The sequence below is a fragment of the Mus pahari genome, chromosome 21 (genome assembly GCF_900095145.1).
Source record: "Mus pahari chromosome 21, PAHARI_EIJ_v1.1, whole genome shotgun sequence".
Classification (NCBI taxonomy): domain Eukaryota; kingdom Metazoa; phylum Chordata; class Mammalia; order Rodentia; family Muridae; genus Mus; species Mus pahari.
In genome coordinates, this window is record NC_034610.1 from 9,423,396 (window position 1) to 9,439,205 (window position 15,810).

A 15,810-nucleotide genomic window follows, 5' to 3' on the forward strand; every position below is an offset into this window, starting at 1 on the left:
GAGAGAGAGAGAGAGAGAGAGAGAGAGAGAGAGAGAGAGAGAGAGAGAGAGAAAATATGTGTGTTTGTGATGGGTTTGGCACATGATTTTTAATGTGTTGATGTTGTATGTGCAGCCTGTCGTGAGGTTTGGTTTTGGAAAATGTAGCACTTTAGATTCCGGTGTTGGATTTAGGGATGTTCAACTGTAATGGTGCCTATTTATCACTGTGCAGACATTTTCCTCTACTTTATTAAGATTGATATAGGTGACTTTCTAGATGAGTACCTATACATTAATGAAGACATAATCCTTCCTTATCATATCAATATTGCATATAGATGGATAGTTTAAAATACAACCACCCCCAAAAAACAAAAAACCTAGAATAAGTGCATTTCTAGCTTCAAACATATTTTGCAATATTCTAGACAGTTAATATAGCTTATTTTGAAAATTGTTTTGAATTTTGAGTTAATTGATTTGAATTAAATAAAAATCAGGTCAGCTGACATTTGTATATGTGTATTTGTGTGTGAATGTTTGCTGATAAGGCTATCTACAAGTGCAAGTTCATTTATTTTTAAACTAATGTGCCATTTACTAGTATATATTGTCCTTTCTAGCTATCTTGCTTTGTTTGGAGTTTTTCAGAGCACATAGACTAGACTAGTTCATCCTTCACTGAGTAAGATATCAGTTGTGTGAGCTTTTCCTTGCTACTCCTTGGCAGATGTTACTAAAATATGTCTTCTTGGTTTTGTTTGGGCCCATGGTTGTCATTTAGTGATCATCCTCCTGGTTTGCTTGGCTGATAATTGCCATTGTCACTGTTCCAGGTATTTTAGTCTTTCAGTTGAAGAGGAGACCACCGGACTACATCCCAAAGAAAATGAAGAAACATGTTGAAGGGAAGCCGTTGAAGGGGAAAGATAGAGCTGACGGGTCTGGCTATGGCTCTGCTCTTCCTCCCGAGAAGCTTCCCTACTTAGTAGAGCTAAGCCCAGGTGAGAACGCTGGGTAGAGTAGGAAATTTGTTTTTACCATAAATGTTTCTACTTTCTAATGTATTAAGTGTCCATTTACTTAAGAAATCAAACATTCATAAAATGGCATTTGTTTTTCAAAAAGCTAAAAAAAACAAAAAAACCTTAAGGCCATAGAATCCATTAATTCATGAACAAAAATTAAGTTCACATGAACAAAAATAAATATAACACAAGTTTTAAAGTAACAACTAGTATTTAAACATTTTAAATAATCAGTTCCTTTTAAGAAAACTTTTCCAAAGTAACTTTATTTAATGTACTAGAAACAAATTGAAATTAACTCTTCCTGGAGTCAACCTCTGTAAATGTATGTAAGAGAGAAAGGGCAAGATTATCCTAATTGTTTATGACATATGTACAGTATTTATTAGATTTAATTTTGTCTTTAAAACATATCGTAGTAACTAGTAGGCTATTTTAAAATAACAAATTTATTTTCATATTACTCTTCTAATTATATCACAGAATTCTTGCAAGCTGAAGCTGTTGTCATAAGTTAGACACTAGGTAGACAAATACACTGATTCCATAATTACAAATACAAATTCCATAAGTATATTACAGATACACACATTCTTATGTAGTATTAGTATGTATGTGCTCTATGTAACATGTTTGTCAGTCAGCCAAAATCACATTATTGTCAATTTAGTTAAAATGGCATTATGTGGCCTGTATTATTAAATATTGTGAAGATATTTTATTTTCTTTCTTCTAGTAAGTAACTAAAATAAAAGTCAGTGATTACCGAAAAATAGCATTAAAAAGGGTATATTATTACATCAATAATATGTGCTTCCTGGGCATGGTTTTCCCTCTCTCTCTCAGGTTTCAGTGTTCATTTTTATTTATAAGGCTGCTTTAGTTTCTCCCAGCTGGCTATTATAATTAACTAGAGATTAGATATGTTCTTTGTGGTTCAACAGCCTTAGGAGATAGCTGAGGTACACTGATGCTGAGTAGAATAGTAATGTATGAAAGCCACTCTTAATTTAAGGCCAAGGCTGTGTGCTTCGTAGGGTAGTAGTTTCATAGTTACTATGTTTGAGGACCTGTATTCATTGCTAAGCACTTTGTGAAGAATTATTGGTGCTGCTTTGTCCTCAGTTCTCTGAGATGTCCTGTGATGTAAGGACATGGTGCCTGTATACCTGAAGGAAGGAAGAGAAATGGTGAAAATGCCATTGGTTTTTTGTTGTTGTTCTTGTTTTTTGTTTTTTTCGAGACAGGGTTTCTCTGTATAGCCCTGGCTGTCCCGGAACTCATGCCATTGGGTTTTAACTGAAAACTTTGAGGCTCTTTTTCAAGGATGGGTCATTGGTTGGAGAACTTATGTGTGGTAGTTGAAGAGTCTTAGTTGTTAGCAGTTGACAGTGTTCTTTAAATGTGTAGTAGAAAATAGACTTTGGTAGACAGCAGAGAGGCTACATCAGACACCATTCTGGACTTCAGACAGAGTGGTAACAGCACAGATTGACCTAAACCTCCTGTCTAATGACTGCTTCCATGGTTGGCTTCATTTTTACTTGTCTGTCAGATAAACTCATTCATTTAATGTTGTTTTGTGTTTCAAAGATGACAGACCCTGGATAAAGGTCAGTTCTGTCCTACTTTTCATCAAATGCTAGCAACAACACAATTGCATATTCACTAGTACCTTTTTTTAGCACTTGGTTACCTTCAGGCAACATTTATTGAGCTCCTATGTAGGCAGATCAATGGATATGAAGATGGCTAAGAAAGACTGTCCCTGATACCAGGTAATGAACTCAATTCAATTTCAGTGCCTCTTCAGATCCACATTCCCTTCCAAGTTCTCTGGGCTGCTTGTGAGAGCTACTTTCATATCCAAAATGAGGAAACATTGCTTTTGTCCTAAGGGTGGTGGGTTTGCTGGTAGGCCTGAGTGCTAGAATAAGGTCTTTGTTGCTTCGGAGCTGTGTCACGATACCTGAGTGAATAACTTCCATTATGAGAAATATTCATACATACTGATATTTTATGGGTGGATAAGGACTATATTTGCATTAGGCCCATTGTCAGTCAAGTGTGTGCCCTCAATGTGGAAGACTGGGAGGTATTGGCAGGAGTTTTCTGAGGTGCAGGTGTGTTTACAGAATTACAGAAGAGTGGAAGCCAGGGTGCTGATTCTCTTGTGTGTTGGATTTGAATGTGCCCTTTAAACGGAGGGAGCCAGCCAAGTGGGGTGGTAACCTATTAGGGTAACTCACTGTTAACACAAGCTGTCCTGCTGCTTGGTGACTCACCTGTTACCCTGCTGTTTTCCCTAACAGTCTGCACTGGTTTCTAAAACACTGACTGAGTCTACTGTAGTCTTTTCCCCACAGCTCTGAATGCTGGTGGGTAAAATGTGCCAGTTCTTCCTTTGAAGCATCTTACTGAAGCTCACGCTTTGCATCTCTTCTCCTCCTTCCCTCTCCCACCTGTTCTGCATGGTCTCTGTCCTGCTGATGCTGCCTTCACCTGGGTCCTGGCATGTCTCTTAATCCCAGGGAGAAGGAATCACTTTGCCTACTACAGCTATCACACTTATGAAGGTAATGCTATGCTTATACTACTTTTTAATTGGGGCACTAACAGGACCTCCTAGGTGAACAATGTTGACTGAGCAGACACTGTATGTGTAAGAAGTGTAACATGCTGGCTTTCTTTCATATCTATTTAGTGTTCCGTGTCCAGAACCCAGATAATTTATTGGAAGCTCCCACCTCCCTTTTTAATTGCTTATCTTTCTCAAGTTCCCTCTGGGAAGTAAATGCAGAAAGAGGATTGAGTGCAGACTTGTAGCTTGCAAGCAAAGGGCCATTAAGTGCTCTTGAACTGTGTTAAGGCCTGTGTCCCTTTCATCTTATAGAACAAGCTAAGCATCCCTCATCCCAAAATTTGAAATGTCTTAAGTGCTGACGTGAAGCCCGAAGCTCATGTAATGAGTGACCTCATGTAATTGATGTAGTTATCACCCAGGCACCCGAAATATGTTTGGTGCAGTTTCCTGTAAGGCTGTGTCTTTAGCTGTATATTAGATGGTCATAGAATTCATATTTAAACATAGGTTCCACCCCCACAATTTGTAATATATTAAATATTTGTCAATATGTCACAATCTGAGGGAAAATTGCATTATGAAACTTGGCTAGGGTTTTGGTAGCTTATTGTGTCTGTATCAGTCTGATTATGGCTGGCCTATAGCGCTTCAGATATCCTAATTTTCCACTGGAGAGGCACTCAGGTGCTTTGGACTATGTAGAGTGCTCCCTGGAGGTGGAAGACGGTTGGAATGGAGGTTGAAGGAACATCCATAATACTCCTGCTTGTGACCATCAGCTTCCAGTTTAGAGATGGAGGTGGGTTGCCATGGGGAGAGACGTCAGAGGCACCAAACTCTTCCAGCCATTCTCAATTGCCAGCCTCCCTCTGCTTGGACTAGATGTTCTGTCACCCACTGGTCCTGTAGTCATTAGCTTCTCTGTACTCTATATAAGGTTGTCTCTGGCTTCTGCTGTAGTGAAGTAGGAAAAAAGGAGAGACTGGGAACTCAGCCCTGTCTGTTAGTATCATAAAGTATAGTGTCTCTCTGTAAGCTGCAGAAGAATAGTAATGTAAATACTGCTCTAATAGACATGTCTTTCATGTTCTTGTGGTTTTAACTCACATGGTTACTTATTTTGATCCTTTGTAATTTATTTGTGTAGTTGTGTGACTGTATTGCGTTATGCTTTCACTTTTAATATAACTGTTTGCTCTAGAACATTAATTATTAAAGAAGGCCAGTGTGGCTTAGCTACCAAGGAGCTTGCAACTTATGGGGACCTATTCAAGTGAGAATCTTTGTAGTACAAGGTTCTTGTGCTCTGAATCTAGGAAAGGCACAGTTTGTGACTTGCCTGTGACAGTCGAGAAGATACTACAGTAAACATCCCGGGAGGGGAGGAGTCTAGGAAAAGGCCACAAACCTTAGTTTTGTTTTTGAGGCAGGGTCAGCCTCCAGAGTGCTGAAATTCATCATGCACCACAGAATTTAGCTTCTGTGATTTCGATGTCTCATTGAAATCTAGAGTTTATGAGGATAGTTAGAGATGAAAATATTCCAGCCTTAAGAGAAACAACACAGACCATCCATTTTGGGAGGTCCGTGTAAGGCATTATCTCTCTGCCATAACCTGGTCTCCTCTTACCTTCACCCAGTTGTTAGAGATTTTGATAATTCAGAAATAGAAAATGCTATCAGCGGAATGCTATTTCATGTACTCTAAACTAAAATTAAATCTAGATAACTAGATATTCATGGTGTTTTTTGTTTTTAAGAGTTCAGACTACATCGCTGCTAAGAGACTTTTAAAAGTCTTTGTGTACACACCAAACCTTCTAAACTTGTGAACCTCTCATAGCCAACATTTGATCCCAGTGACTTAAGATTTGAATGAGTGACTGTAAGTTACTGGGGCAATCATGAAACAGACTGGGGAGACTTACTTTTTAAAGGAAACCTTTGCAACTCAATGTTGGACTGTGGTGAAAGCCTGGTGTATACTAACTGCCGTGTTCTGTGAGGTCTTATATTAACTCTGAAAACAGGGGTCTTCTGCCTCCTTTCCTCCAGCTCCTTCCCCACCACAGATAGTCAGGCTTATGGCAATGTCAATACATATTTTCTTTAAAGGACACAAAGTTGATGGGTACAAAAGCAGGTTAGATCTGGAGGAGTTGGGGTATGGTGTTCACATCATCAAAACATGTATGAAATTCTAAAAGAACTAATTAAAAAATAGAAAGCAAAATTTCTTTCTGCCTTTGACTCCAGTTCTTCTCAAGGGGGTTAAATATTTCATCAGCATTTATTATCGGTGGTGGACACTGGAATCACATGAGACTTACTCCTAGGTCTGTGGTTCAGGATGTCTGGGTGAGCTGGAGGGTTGCACAGTTAAAAGCCCTGTTGTGCCCCACCAGCTATATTGTGCTGGGAACTGTAAGGTGCATGGTACTTATGTCCAACAAAGGCACTGCATTGAAGTAATGGCTTATGTGGCCCTACTCTGTGTTCTCAGTGCAGTTCCATCCTCAGAGTCAGTAAGGGGACATTAGGGTATCATGCAGGAAAACTTGTAATTCGAGGGTGTTGGAATCAGTGACACTGTACATTCTATTCCGGCAGAAGCTGCTTGGCTTCTGTATCTGGTTAGGTTTTACTGGAACATAACTCCGTGGAAAGAAATCCTGAGAAGTAAAACCGTGCTATCCTTAGTAAGATAAACTTGTTTGTGTCAAGCATAAGAATATCAGACTTGACAAACGGAGCTCTGTGTCTTCTCTTCCCTCTCACAGATGGCTCTGACTCCAGAGACAAGCCAAAGTTATACCGCCTTCAATTAAGTGTGACTGAAGTTGGGACAGAGAAGTTTGATGACAATTCTATCCAGGTACTTGGATCATGCCTGCTGTCTAATCGTTTTACGGTTGTTCCTCCTATCAGTAATTAGTAAGCACTCACCAAGGAACCAGCCGCACGGGAATGAATGAAGGTGGCAGACAGACTTTGTATTTGAATATGCCACTCATCCTCTCTGACTCACTTCTCTGATTTAGTTTGTAGAGAATGTGGCTTGTCTGGATCCAGAAAGTACTCATGGAAACATGGACTAGTTGTGACATTCTTCTCTGAATTTTTATTTCTGATTAGAAAGTGAAGGTGCTGATAGCAACTTATAGGTCTGTTTCAGGATGGTGGAGATACAGTGGAAATGTTGCTACCTGTGTGTGTGTGTGTGTGTGTGTGTGTGTGTGTGTGTGTGTGTGTGTGTGTGTGTGTGTATTCTGGGGTTGGAACTCAGGACCTCATACAAATTGTCAAGGATCATAACTACTGAACTACTGCCCCAAGCCATCATATGATTAGTAAAACAGAGTTAACAATGTGCCTTACAACAGGTTTTTAGATGTTAACAGTGTCCAGCTGTCCTGACATGGTTTTACACGATTAGAGAGAAATCCATTTAAGAAAACAGAGAACCGAGGGCTTCTTAGACTACATTCATCAAAACAGAACTCTACACATTGAGTGCTTCATGATGGAACTCTCTTTTCCTTCTCTTCTTAGCTGTTTGGCCCTGGAATTCAACCCCATCACTGTGATCTCACCAACATGGATGGAGTGGTCACTGTGACACCCAGAAGTATGGATGCAGAGACCTACGTGGATGGTCAGCGCATCTCAGAGACCACAATGCTGCAGAGTGGCATGAGACTGCAGTTTGGCACCTCGCATGTGTTTAAGTTTGTGGACCCCATCCAGGACCACGTTCTTTCCAAGACATCTGTGGATGGAGGCCTGATGGTCAAGGGCCCAAGACATAAACCTGGGTGAATGTGATAGATCAGCTTAAGGATTTTAGAGTGTTTTGGCTGTAAAGTAATTTCAATTAGATGGAGCTATCTTCACTTACAGTTTATTACATTAGTTTTTAAATTGTGTGTGTGTGTGTGTGTGTGTGTGTGTGTGTGTGTGTGTGTTCCTTTGTGGAGTTGAGAGGATACCTCACAGGAGTACTTGTGGGTCCTGTGGATCAAACTCAGGTTGTGTGTGTATGTGTGTGTGTGTGTGTGTGTGTATGTGTTCCTTTGTGGAGTTGAGAGGATACCTCACAGGAGTACTTGTGGGTCCTGTGGATCAAACTCAGGTTGTCAGCCTGCCATTTTTCCCACCCTTAAATTTTCAGTTTTAAAAGATGGAGGTGAAGAAGGGTCTAGAGATAAGGCTTAGTGATTAAAGACAGTTGCTGATCTTACAGATGATCCCAGTTTGGTTCTTAGCACCTAAATCAGGCAGCTCATAACTGTCTGTAATGCCAGCCTTGGGGGTCCTGATGTGGGCATTATACACACACATGTTGCACATATATACATGCAGACTAAGCACTCACCCATTTAAAATAATTTTTTTTTTTGAAGATCAGTGCATTTTATAAAATGGGAGTTTATATCACAGATTTGGATTGGTTTTGGAGCAAACACGTAGATTCTGATTTTATCTTGAAATTGGTTTTAAAGTTGATATTTTTTTTGTGTGTGTGTGTGTGTGTGTGAACCGTCACCCTATGTAACTAATAGTATTTAAAAATCTTTCCCTGATGTATTTTCCTCCTTCATATTCTTCTCCCTGAGAACCATGGATAAGGTGGAATCTGTTTAGGAATTCAGAGCATTTTAGCTCCACCTAGTGTTTTCCTGAGTTCTTGCAGTGTGGTCTACTAATGAGCATTTTTCTGGAGAAGAGCGACTTTTCCTTTAGTGATAATTTTGAAAACATACACTGTTTAGCTATTTTACTATCTATTTTATATGTTAATAAAGTATCTTTTGGAGAAATAGGTGCCATAGCTTTTCATGGTATTTAAAACAAACTTCTGAGTCCACAGAAGTGAAACTTTCTGCCAAAGAGTATACAAATAAACCAACCTCTGCATGGCCCTGGCCTGAAACTCAACCGTGTAGTCCAGGCTAGCCTCAGATTCACAGAGGTCCACCTGCTATAGGGACCACTGGCCACCTTCACAGATAGGACACTTTGGACCAGCTTCTCACCTCACGTTGTTTGTCTGTTTATTATTACTTTTTTGGAATTCATGTACTTGGGTGGTATACCACACGTAGGTAGGGATCTAGCCCAAGTCCAGAGTGACTTTATACTGACTTAGATGCCTTCATGTTATGACCTTTGCTATACAAATCACACCTTTCTTAGGATTCAGAACACAATAATATAGGTGCTCAATGGATAATGACTAGATAGGTAAATAATTCATGAATCAGTGTATTATCACACAGCCCTCAAAACCCCAAACTGATGTCTTACAGACGGTTACATGCAGAAAGTGAATGATTATTTAGACTTTAATAAAAACACTTTAACTTCTTAGTAAGAAGTTATTATTCAGAGTATGGCATTGCTTTATATTGCAATATATTTTATTTTCTTAGGGGATTGTATAGAGGAATTTCTAATAAAAATGGCTTGAATTTCTACATTATTTCCTTGTTTCAGTCTCTAGATGAAGCTTTGAAATTAAACCATGTAGTTCTTAGATGTTAGAACAATCCAGAAATAGCCATATCCTTGCTCTTGATGGCTTATTGGCACCTTAGGCTCCTTCTCCCCTTAGTCTGGTACCAGGGTGTTGTATTTACTCTGTTTGTTCCAAAGAATATCGTTTTGCTTATCTCAGCTTTGTCCCTGTTGAAAATGTGATTTTTGTTTGCATTACTATTTCATTATTAGTTTGTGTAAGTGTGTACCTGCGCCCATGTGTAGCATGTGTGTGCTTGATGCCCACCGAGGTCAGAAGACTATTAGACCCCCTGAAACTGGAGGTATAGATAGTCGTAATCCACCATGTGGGTTCTGGGAGCCAAACTCAGCAGATGCTCTTATCCTTAGAGCCATCTCTTTAGTCTCAGTATTTTGTTTTTGTTGTTAACATCTAGATTTAAAAATAGGACCATGAGAGTTTTTTGATGTACCTCCTAATTAAGAGAAGTTCACATATTTATTGTCACTTTTTAAAAGTCTGTGTGCCAAAGTAAATGAATTTATTAATGATATTTGAATATTGGAGTACTCATCTGTTCTTGCTGTATTAAGAATACTACCTTGTCAGTTGAAGTTTAATTTTTATGTTTCTTTTTCATCTCAATAGAGCTGTTCAAGAGACAACCTTTGATTTGGGAGGAGATATCCACAGTGGGACAGCATTGCCGGCAAGCAGGGTAGGTATTTAAAGACTCATGACCTGATCATCCTGTGGGTTCAATGTTCTAGCACACCCAAGAACAGAGGCTCCTTTATAAAGACAACTTCACAGTGGCCTCTCTCTGCTGCATCCCACTCTTCTTATCTGTTCACACAGTGGTGCTTAAATGAAAGGTAGCTAGCTGTTCCTTTTGTCCTGAGGTCAGAATCTAGTACTTTGTCTTTCATTTGGAGTATGTGCTTTGCCTGTGCTCTGTGTGTAACTAACCTCTGTGGCCAGGTCGTGCTGAGGATAATGGACTTTTGCTGCTTTATTCACTGGATACAAGTCCTAGATCACCGCTGCGTCTTCACCTCCGACAGTCATTCTTTGCTCTTGTATAGACAAGTCATTTCTCTCTTCATTTTGGTGATCTATTCCTGGATTACAATCACTGCAAAACATGTTGAGCTTAAACAGCATTCCTTTCATTTACTGACAGATTGGCTTGAGTTTACTAGGGCAGTCGGTTTACTAGTCTTGTTTCTGGTCCCTCATGTGAGTGCAGTGAGCTAGCAGGTGAATCAGAGGTCACACTGTGGGACTACCCACCCTGCCTCTCTGTAGGACCTTGAATTCACAGGTGTTTTTATGGGTTAAGCTCAGGGCTGATGTAGCACCGTGTTCTCTGCCTTTTATTGATTGAAGCAAGTCAGAGCCAGATTTAGAGGGAAGAAGTCTCCTTGAACTGTGTTCTTGTTTTGTTGATTTTTTTTTTTTTGAGACCATAATGCAACTAAGTCTGGAATATTGGTCTCATCAGTGTCAAAAAGACACAGGATCTCCTGATTTAGCTTATTGTATTCCTCCAGTTGCTGACCCCATTCTGCTACTCCAGTTCTCAGCATAATTTCTTGAAACCATGGCCTGAGGTGGCTGTTGATTCGTTCTAGGCTATTCTCCTTTGCTTTCTATGTTCTTGTTATAAAAGTACAAAAATAACCACTATTTGAGATATACCTTTCTATTTCCAGGGTAAATTCTGTCTTTATCTCCGAGTCATGGCTTGGTGGCTCTTTCTAGATGGATTTTTGCTACTTCATTCTCAGATGTACTTAATTTCTGAAAATTGGAGAGCTAAGCTGTCAGCTCTAGGGCCCAGTCTTCTGTATTTATGCATGGTGCCTGGGAGACCTTGCCATGTTGGCTGAGACTACACCATTTGTTGCTGTCTATGATCCCTATTGTATGCCTTTGACCCTGGTCTCTCCAGACAGCCTCAGAGGCTTGACTGACTTGCTGTGTAATTTTTATGATAGAATGTCTTTTGGGAACTCCAAATTTAACATAGCAAATGAAGCTTGGCTTTTGTTTTTGTTCTTAAACTTAATTTTTTTCTCATTGTCTTTATTTTAATAAATTATACCACCAACCATGACTTTGGCCTACTGAAGCTAACTTGGATTTCTTATCTTTGCACAACTCCTGCATGAGGACTGTCATGTCCTATTTCTCTGATTGTAAAGTGTCTGTATGCCTCTGCCTTGCTCATTAGCAGTTTTGTGAGCAACAGCCCCTCTTGGGTGCTCCTGGTCAGCCCATGTTGGTTGCCATTCCTCTCGAATTGTAGAGACATGCTTTTGGTTCTGTTGGAGCTCTGCTGTCAGAGCTGCTAGTATCTTCGCAGCTCACAGACAGCTCTTGGGATGTGGCCTCCATCCCTCCAGGAGTGTTGTAATTAGTGTCTGCCCTCCCCCTCTACACTCTTCCTGAGTGTCTCACTTGTCTTTCTGAAGCTCTTTTTACCTTGTACTTGGTCTCATTCTTTGTTTTCATATGATTGGCTCCTTCTTGTCTTAGCCCACCCTCCTGACGTGGGGAAGGGGGTTGTTCTTTGAGTATCATCCGGTCATACTACTCCATGTAGGACTTTTATATAACTATTAATTAATGCTGCTGCTATCTTCGCACGCTACTTGGTAATGTAGTTTGTGAGCTCTAGACATGGGCCCTGCCTCTTTAATCGCTCTCACCCTCTCTTGCTTTGAGTAGTGCCGCGCTGCTGCAACAGAGTCTTGGCACGTACAAACGACTGTGTGATTTGAGAGGCCAGGCAGGGCTTTTCTCATTACAATGTATACTCAACACAGAAGACTTGGTAAATAGAGGGAGAATGAAAATCTGTTATCCGTAGTATATAGACCTTTTCAACACTATTGGACCCTTTCCAGAGGGCTTGTGTCCTAGGGAGGTGTACGTGCACCTGTGCCTTTGTGTGCAGTCACATGTTTCAACGCTATTCGGCTTTTGTTTGTCTATGTATATTATACTGTTGTGTTATGAGTAGTTTTTTGTTTTCTTAAGTCACTTAAGAACAATTCTTTAGTGAATAAGCACATAAACAAGCCCTAATTTACATAAACATGTTCTAATTTAATTTTCCATTCTCATTGCTCGCCATTTATAAGCTTATTTTTAAAAAGTTTTAAAACCTAAAAATTGTACAATCCATTGCTTAGTTTTATTTTGTGACTATAACTTTAGGAAGTAAAATGACTAGTCTTTCAAAATCATTTTGTTTTTATATTTTGTTGATAAAGTTTATTGCCCTTTGAAAATCAACAGTTTGTTTTCATGCTGTTGCGTTCAGTGCTGTGAGCTTCTGGGCAGGACGCTGGGCGGCGTGTCCTGAGTTTCTGAACTGCCCTCTGCTCTGTGTCCTTCCCGTCCTGAGGAGCAGCCGCACGCCAGATTGCGCCTGCAGTGCTAAGTGTGAAGCCGATGGCCGGGCCGTGAGGTGTTCTAACGCACTCTGGCTTCCCTTGTCACAGAGCACTACTAGACTGGACGGTGACAGGGTGTCCAGCTCTGCCTCTAGCACAGCTGAGCGAGGGATGGTGAAGCCGATGATCCGACTGGACCAGGAGCAGGATTATCGGCGAAGAGAAAACAGGTAACTCACGTTGACTAACCGAGAGAAGAGAGCAGTCCTAGAGGAGGCTTTCTGTAACAGTTGTTGAGTCGGCAGATTTAGCTGCAACCTCTACCGGGATTAATGACTATTGTTTTGTTACTGAATTGAGGAATGACTGTTGAGTAGGTGTATTCCTTATTTACCACAGTGTAGGCATGCTGACACACAGGCATGTTGGGTCACACTTGCTCTGTTATGTTGGCTGCTTTATACACATACAGAGAAAGGATGTCTTTATAACATGTTAGTGTGCCATCATTTTTATAGATTGTATTCATTTGTAGAGACATAAAGACACAAAAGATTTTGGAGAGACGTATTCCCCATGCAGACTCCATGGTATGTCTCCCTGTTGAGGCAAGTAGAGGGTGAATTAGTTTCCTTATATTGTTGTTTCATTTCTTGTAACACAGAGCTCCTCTGCTTTCTGTATTCTTTTATGCTTTTTAGTATGTTACCTTAATAAATCAGAATTCCATATCTCTGAAATTGTTTTAAGTGCTATAGCAGGTCATGTCCCACCTGCTCACTGTTAGTGACACTGTAGTAGTCACATGCTGAGTGAATGTGTTATTGGCGGAGCTAAAGGCACTGACCCATCTCAGTGGTTTGAAGGAGGTGCTCTTGTGTTCTTGTCAGAGAGCCAGAACAGATGGTTGGCAGGAGCAGGGTTAGGGTTGACTGTCAACCCGTCGTCCAGCAGAGGGCACTGTGTACAAGATTATTAGTAACATCAGTCCAGAAATGAAATACATAGTTATCAGCAAATATCAGTATACTTTTATTGTGTGTTTTTGACGGTTCATGTAAGATTTTTTGGCTTTGTGATTATTAGGTGTCATACATATAGTTCTCTTTCCATGTTTGCACTTGTATTGGGTCGTGTAGACTAAATATATTGTCCGTCTTGTGTAGTGGTGAGTTGCTTTGGTTTTCTTTGAGATGGGCTTCAGTATAAAACCCTGGCTGTCCTTGGACCTCAGTATGTCAGCCAAGCTGGAATTGGACTTAAAGAGATCCTCCTGCCTCCGCCTCCCAAGTGCATGTGTTTCCATACCCAATATGAGTTGGTGTTATAATGAGCACAGCCATGCATCTATATGGTGATAGGGAAATGTAACTAGGAATATAAGTGGGAAGAGGAGAGACAGAACATGGAAGCAAGTAAATATGTTCTTGCTAAATCAAAGTAGCCGTGGCTAATTAGAAATTATTCCCTATAAGAGCTCTTTTTAACAATATTTTTCAAGGTAAGCCTAGTCTGCATTGCAAATAGTGAAAGTTTTATTTACACTAAGTATGTTTGTTGGAAACATAAGCCTTTCTTCTAATTCCTACTACAGGTTTCACACTGACAATGCTGAAAGTAGCAAAGGTTAATTTAAATGGTGTACCATAAAATCTGAGTCATTTTAATAAATAGGCTTAAAATTAAAAGTTTAGGCAAGTATAAGCACCCTTTAGAGTGATAGGAATGATTTTTCTTTTAATCGTCAACAGGTTTTTTTTTTCCCCTTTCCAACTTCTATACACTCTTTACTAAATTTGTTAAAACAATGAAATGAGTAGTTTACACAGTTTATCCAAGCTAATTCATTTATGCATTGGAAGCTGCTAACTAAGCATGATAGTGCACACACCTTTAATCCTGGAGGCAGGCAGATATCTGTGAGCTTATGAGTTTGAGACCAGCCTGGTCTACACAGTCACTTCCAGTCAGCCAAAGTTTTATGGTGAGGCCCTGTCTCAAAAAAGTATACTTAGTATAAGATCCATATTGAAATAATTGCGAATTAAAATCATATTGTTTTCTTAAATTCTTAAGTTAAACTTAAATTGTTAAATTTTAGACTGGATTAAACTTTGACTAATATAATTTAATGGAAATAATTTTGCTTTTAAAATGATAATAGTGTGTGTTGTGTTTTTTTCTTTAGATTTATTTGTGTATGGTGTGTTTGATGCACATGTGCCTGTGTGTGTGTGTGTGTGTGTGTGTGTGTGTGTGTGTGTGTGTGTGTGGTTACACCTCAGTCTTTCTTGACTGTGAGGTACTTCTCTAGTCCCTTGTATTGTTTTCCTTTTATTCACCTTTCCATGCTTGGCAGAGGTGATACTGAGGAGAAGGGAGCTATTGGCTGTTGGGAAAGAATTATTTCAGTTAGCTGGTTTGCAAATTATTAGAAATCTATACCAAATTATCCTCTTTTACTTTCAAACAAAATTATTTGGCTATTTGTATTAACTTATTGTGAGTGGGCCAGTGATCTTGTGTACTTGGATCTGCCAGTGTGTTACCATCCATCTGCCTGGGCTTAGTGGAACGAGATAGTGTTAATAGGGCTCCTCACTTTAAAGCCATTTGCAAGTAGTTCTGCTTCAGGAATCTTGGCCTTGATGATATTCCATCTCCATTTAGGTCTGTCTTTAACTTAAGGTTTCTAATCTACTATGTCATTATAATTCACAATGAATTTTGCAGAAAGGGGGAACACATGTTCCTGTGCTTATGCCGGGTATGTGTGGGTCAGTTTTCTAATTTTAAGAATTATTCCTAATTACCTCTGTAAAGTTGGACAAAAGTGAAAAAGATGTTGAAATATTAACAAAGGTTACTTGTCTGTTTATTTAGTAGCAAACTACCTTAGAGTAACTATGGTCCTAATTACATCTCAAAAGGAAAGAGTATTTGAGGGGAATGTTAGCCATTAAGGTAAGGAGAGCTACAGTGGAGTTATACTTATGTAGTTCACATATTTCTGCAAGGCCTCAGTGGTATCTTTCAAATGTTTTCTGGCCATAGTCATAGCATGAGGTATATGGAGCCTGTTGGATGTACTCAGGCATGTATACAGGTCTACAGCTGAGGAGGAGTTAGGCAATACAAAGTTGAGCCATCTTTCCTCAGCACTGGGGCTCCGAGCCACCTTCTGAAGACATCAATCACAGAACTAGACATATCCTTAGCCTTCTAGTTCATTTGTTCCTGAGCACCTAGAGATGTCTATACAGCACAGTAAGTACTTAGCTAGTTCTTAGAAATGTTTCCAGTTATTTAAAT

At 39.7% G+C, this 15,810-nt stretch overlaps 1 protein-coding gene across 11 annotated transcripts in view; it reads left to right on the plus strand.

Annotated features, from left to right (window-relative positions):
- Positions 1-15,810, plus strand: part of Afdn (afadin, adherens junction formation factor) — a 132,467-nt gene that overhangs the window by 59,620 nt on the left and 57,037 nt on the right. For 7 of the 11 annotated variants that reach the window (XR_003842696.1, XM_021221766.1, XM_021221765.2 and 4 more), the window contains exons 8-13: positions 819-986; positions 3,542-3,586; positions 6,375-6,469; positions 7,147-7,409; positions 9,743-9,812; positions 12,607-12,728. Coding sequence is in view for 10 of the 11 variants with exons in the window: in XM_021221766.1 (XP_021077425.1) it covers positions 819-986; positions 3,542-3,586; positions 6,375-6,469; positions 7,147-7,409; positions 9,743-9,812; positions 12,607-12,728 (763 nt within the window). In the remaining variant the exon portion in view is untranslated. The remainder of the gene's footprint in view (positions 1-818; positions 987-3,541; positions 3,587-6,374; positions 6,470-7,146; positions 7,410-9,742; positions 9,813-12,606; positions 12,729-15,810) is intronic. The other 4 variants (XM_029532968.1, XM_029532969.1, XM_029532974.1 and 1 more) reach the window with 1 other exon arrangement.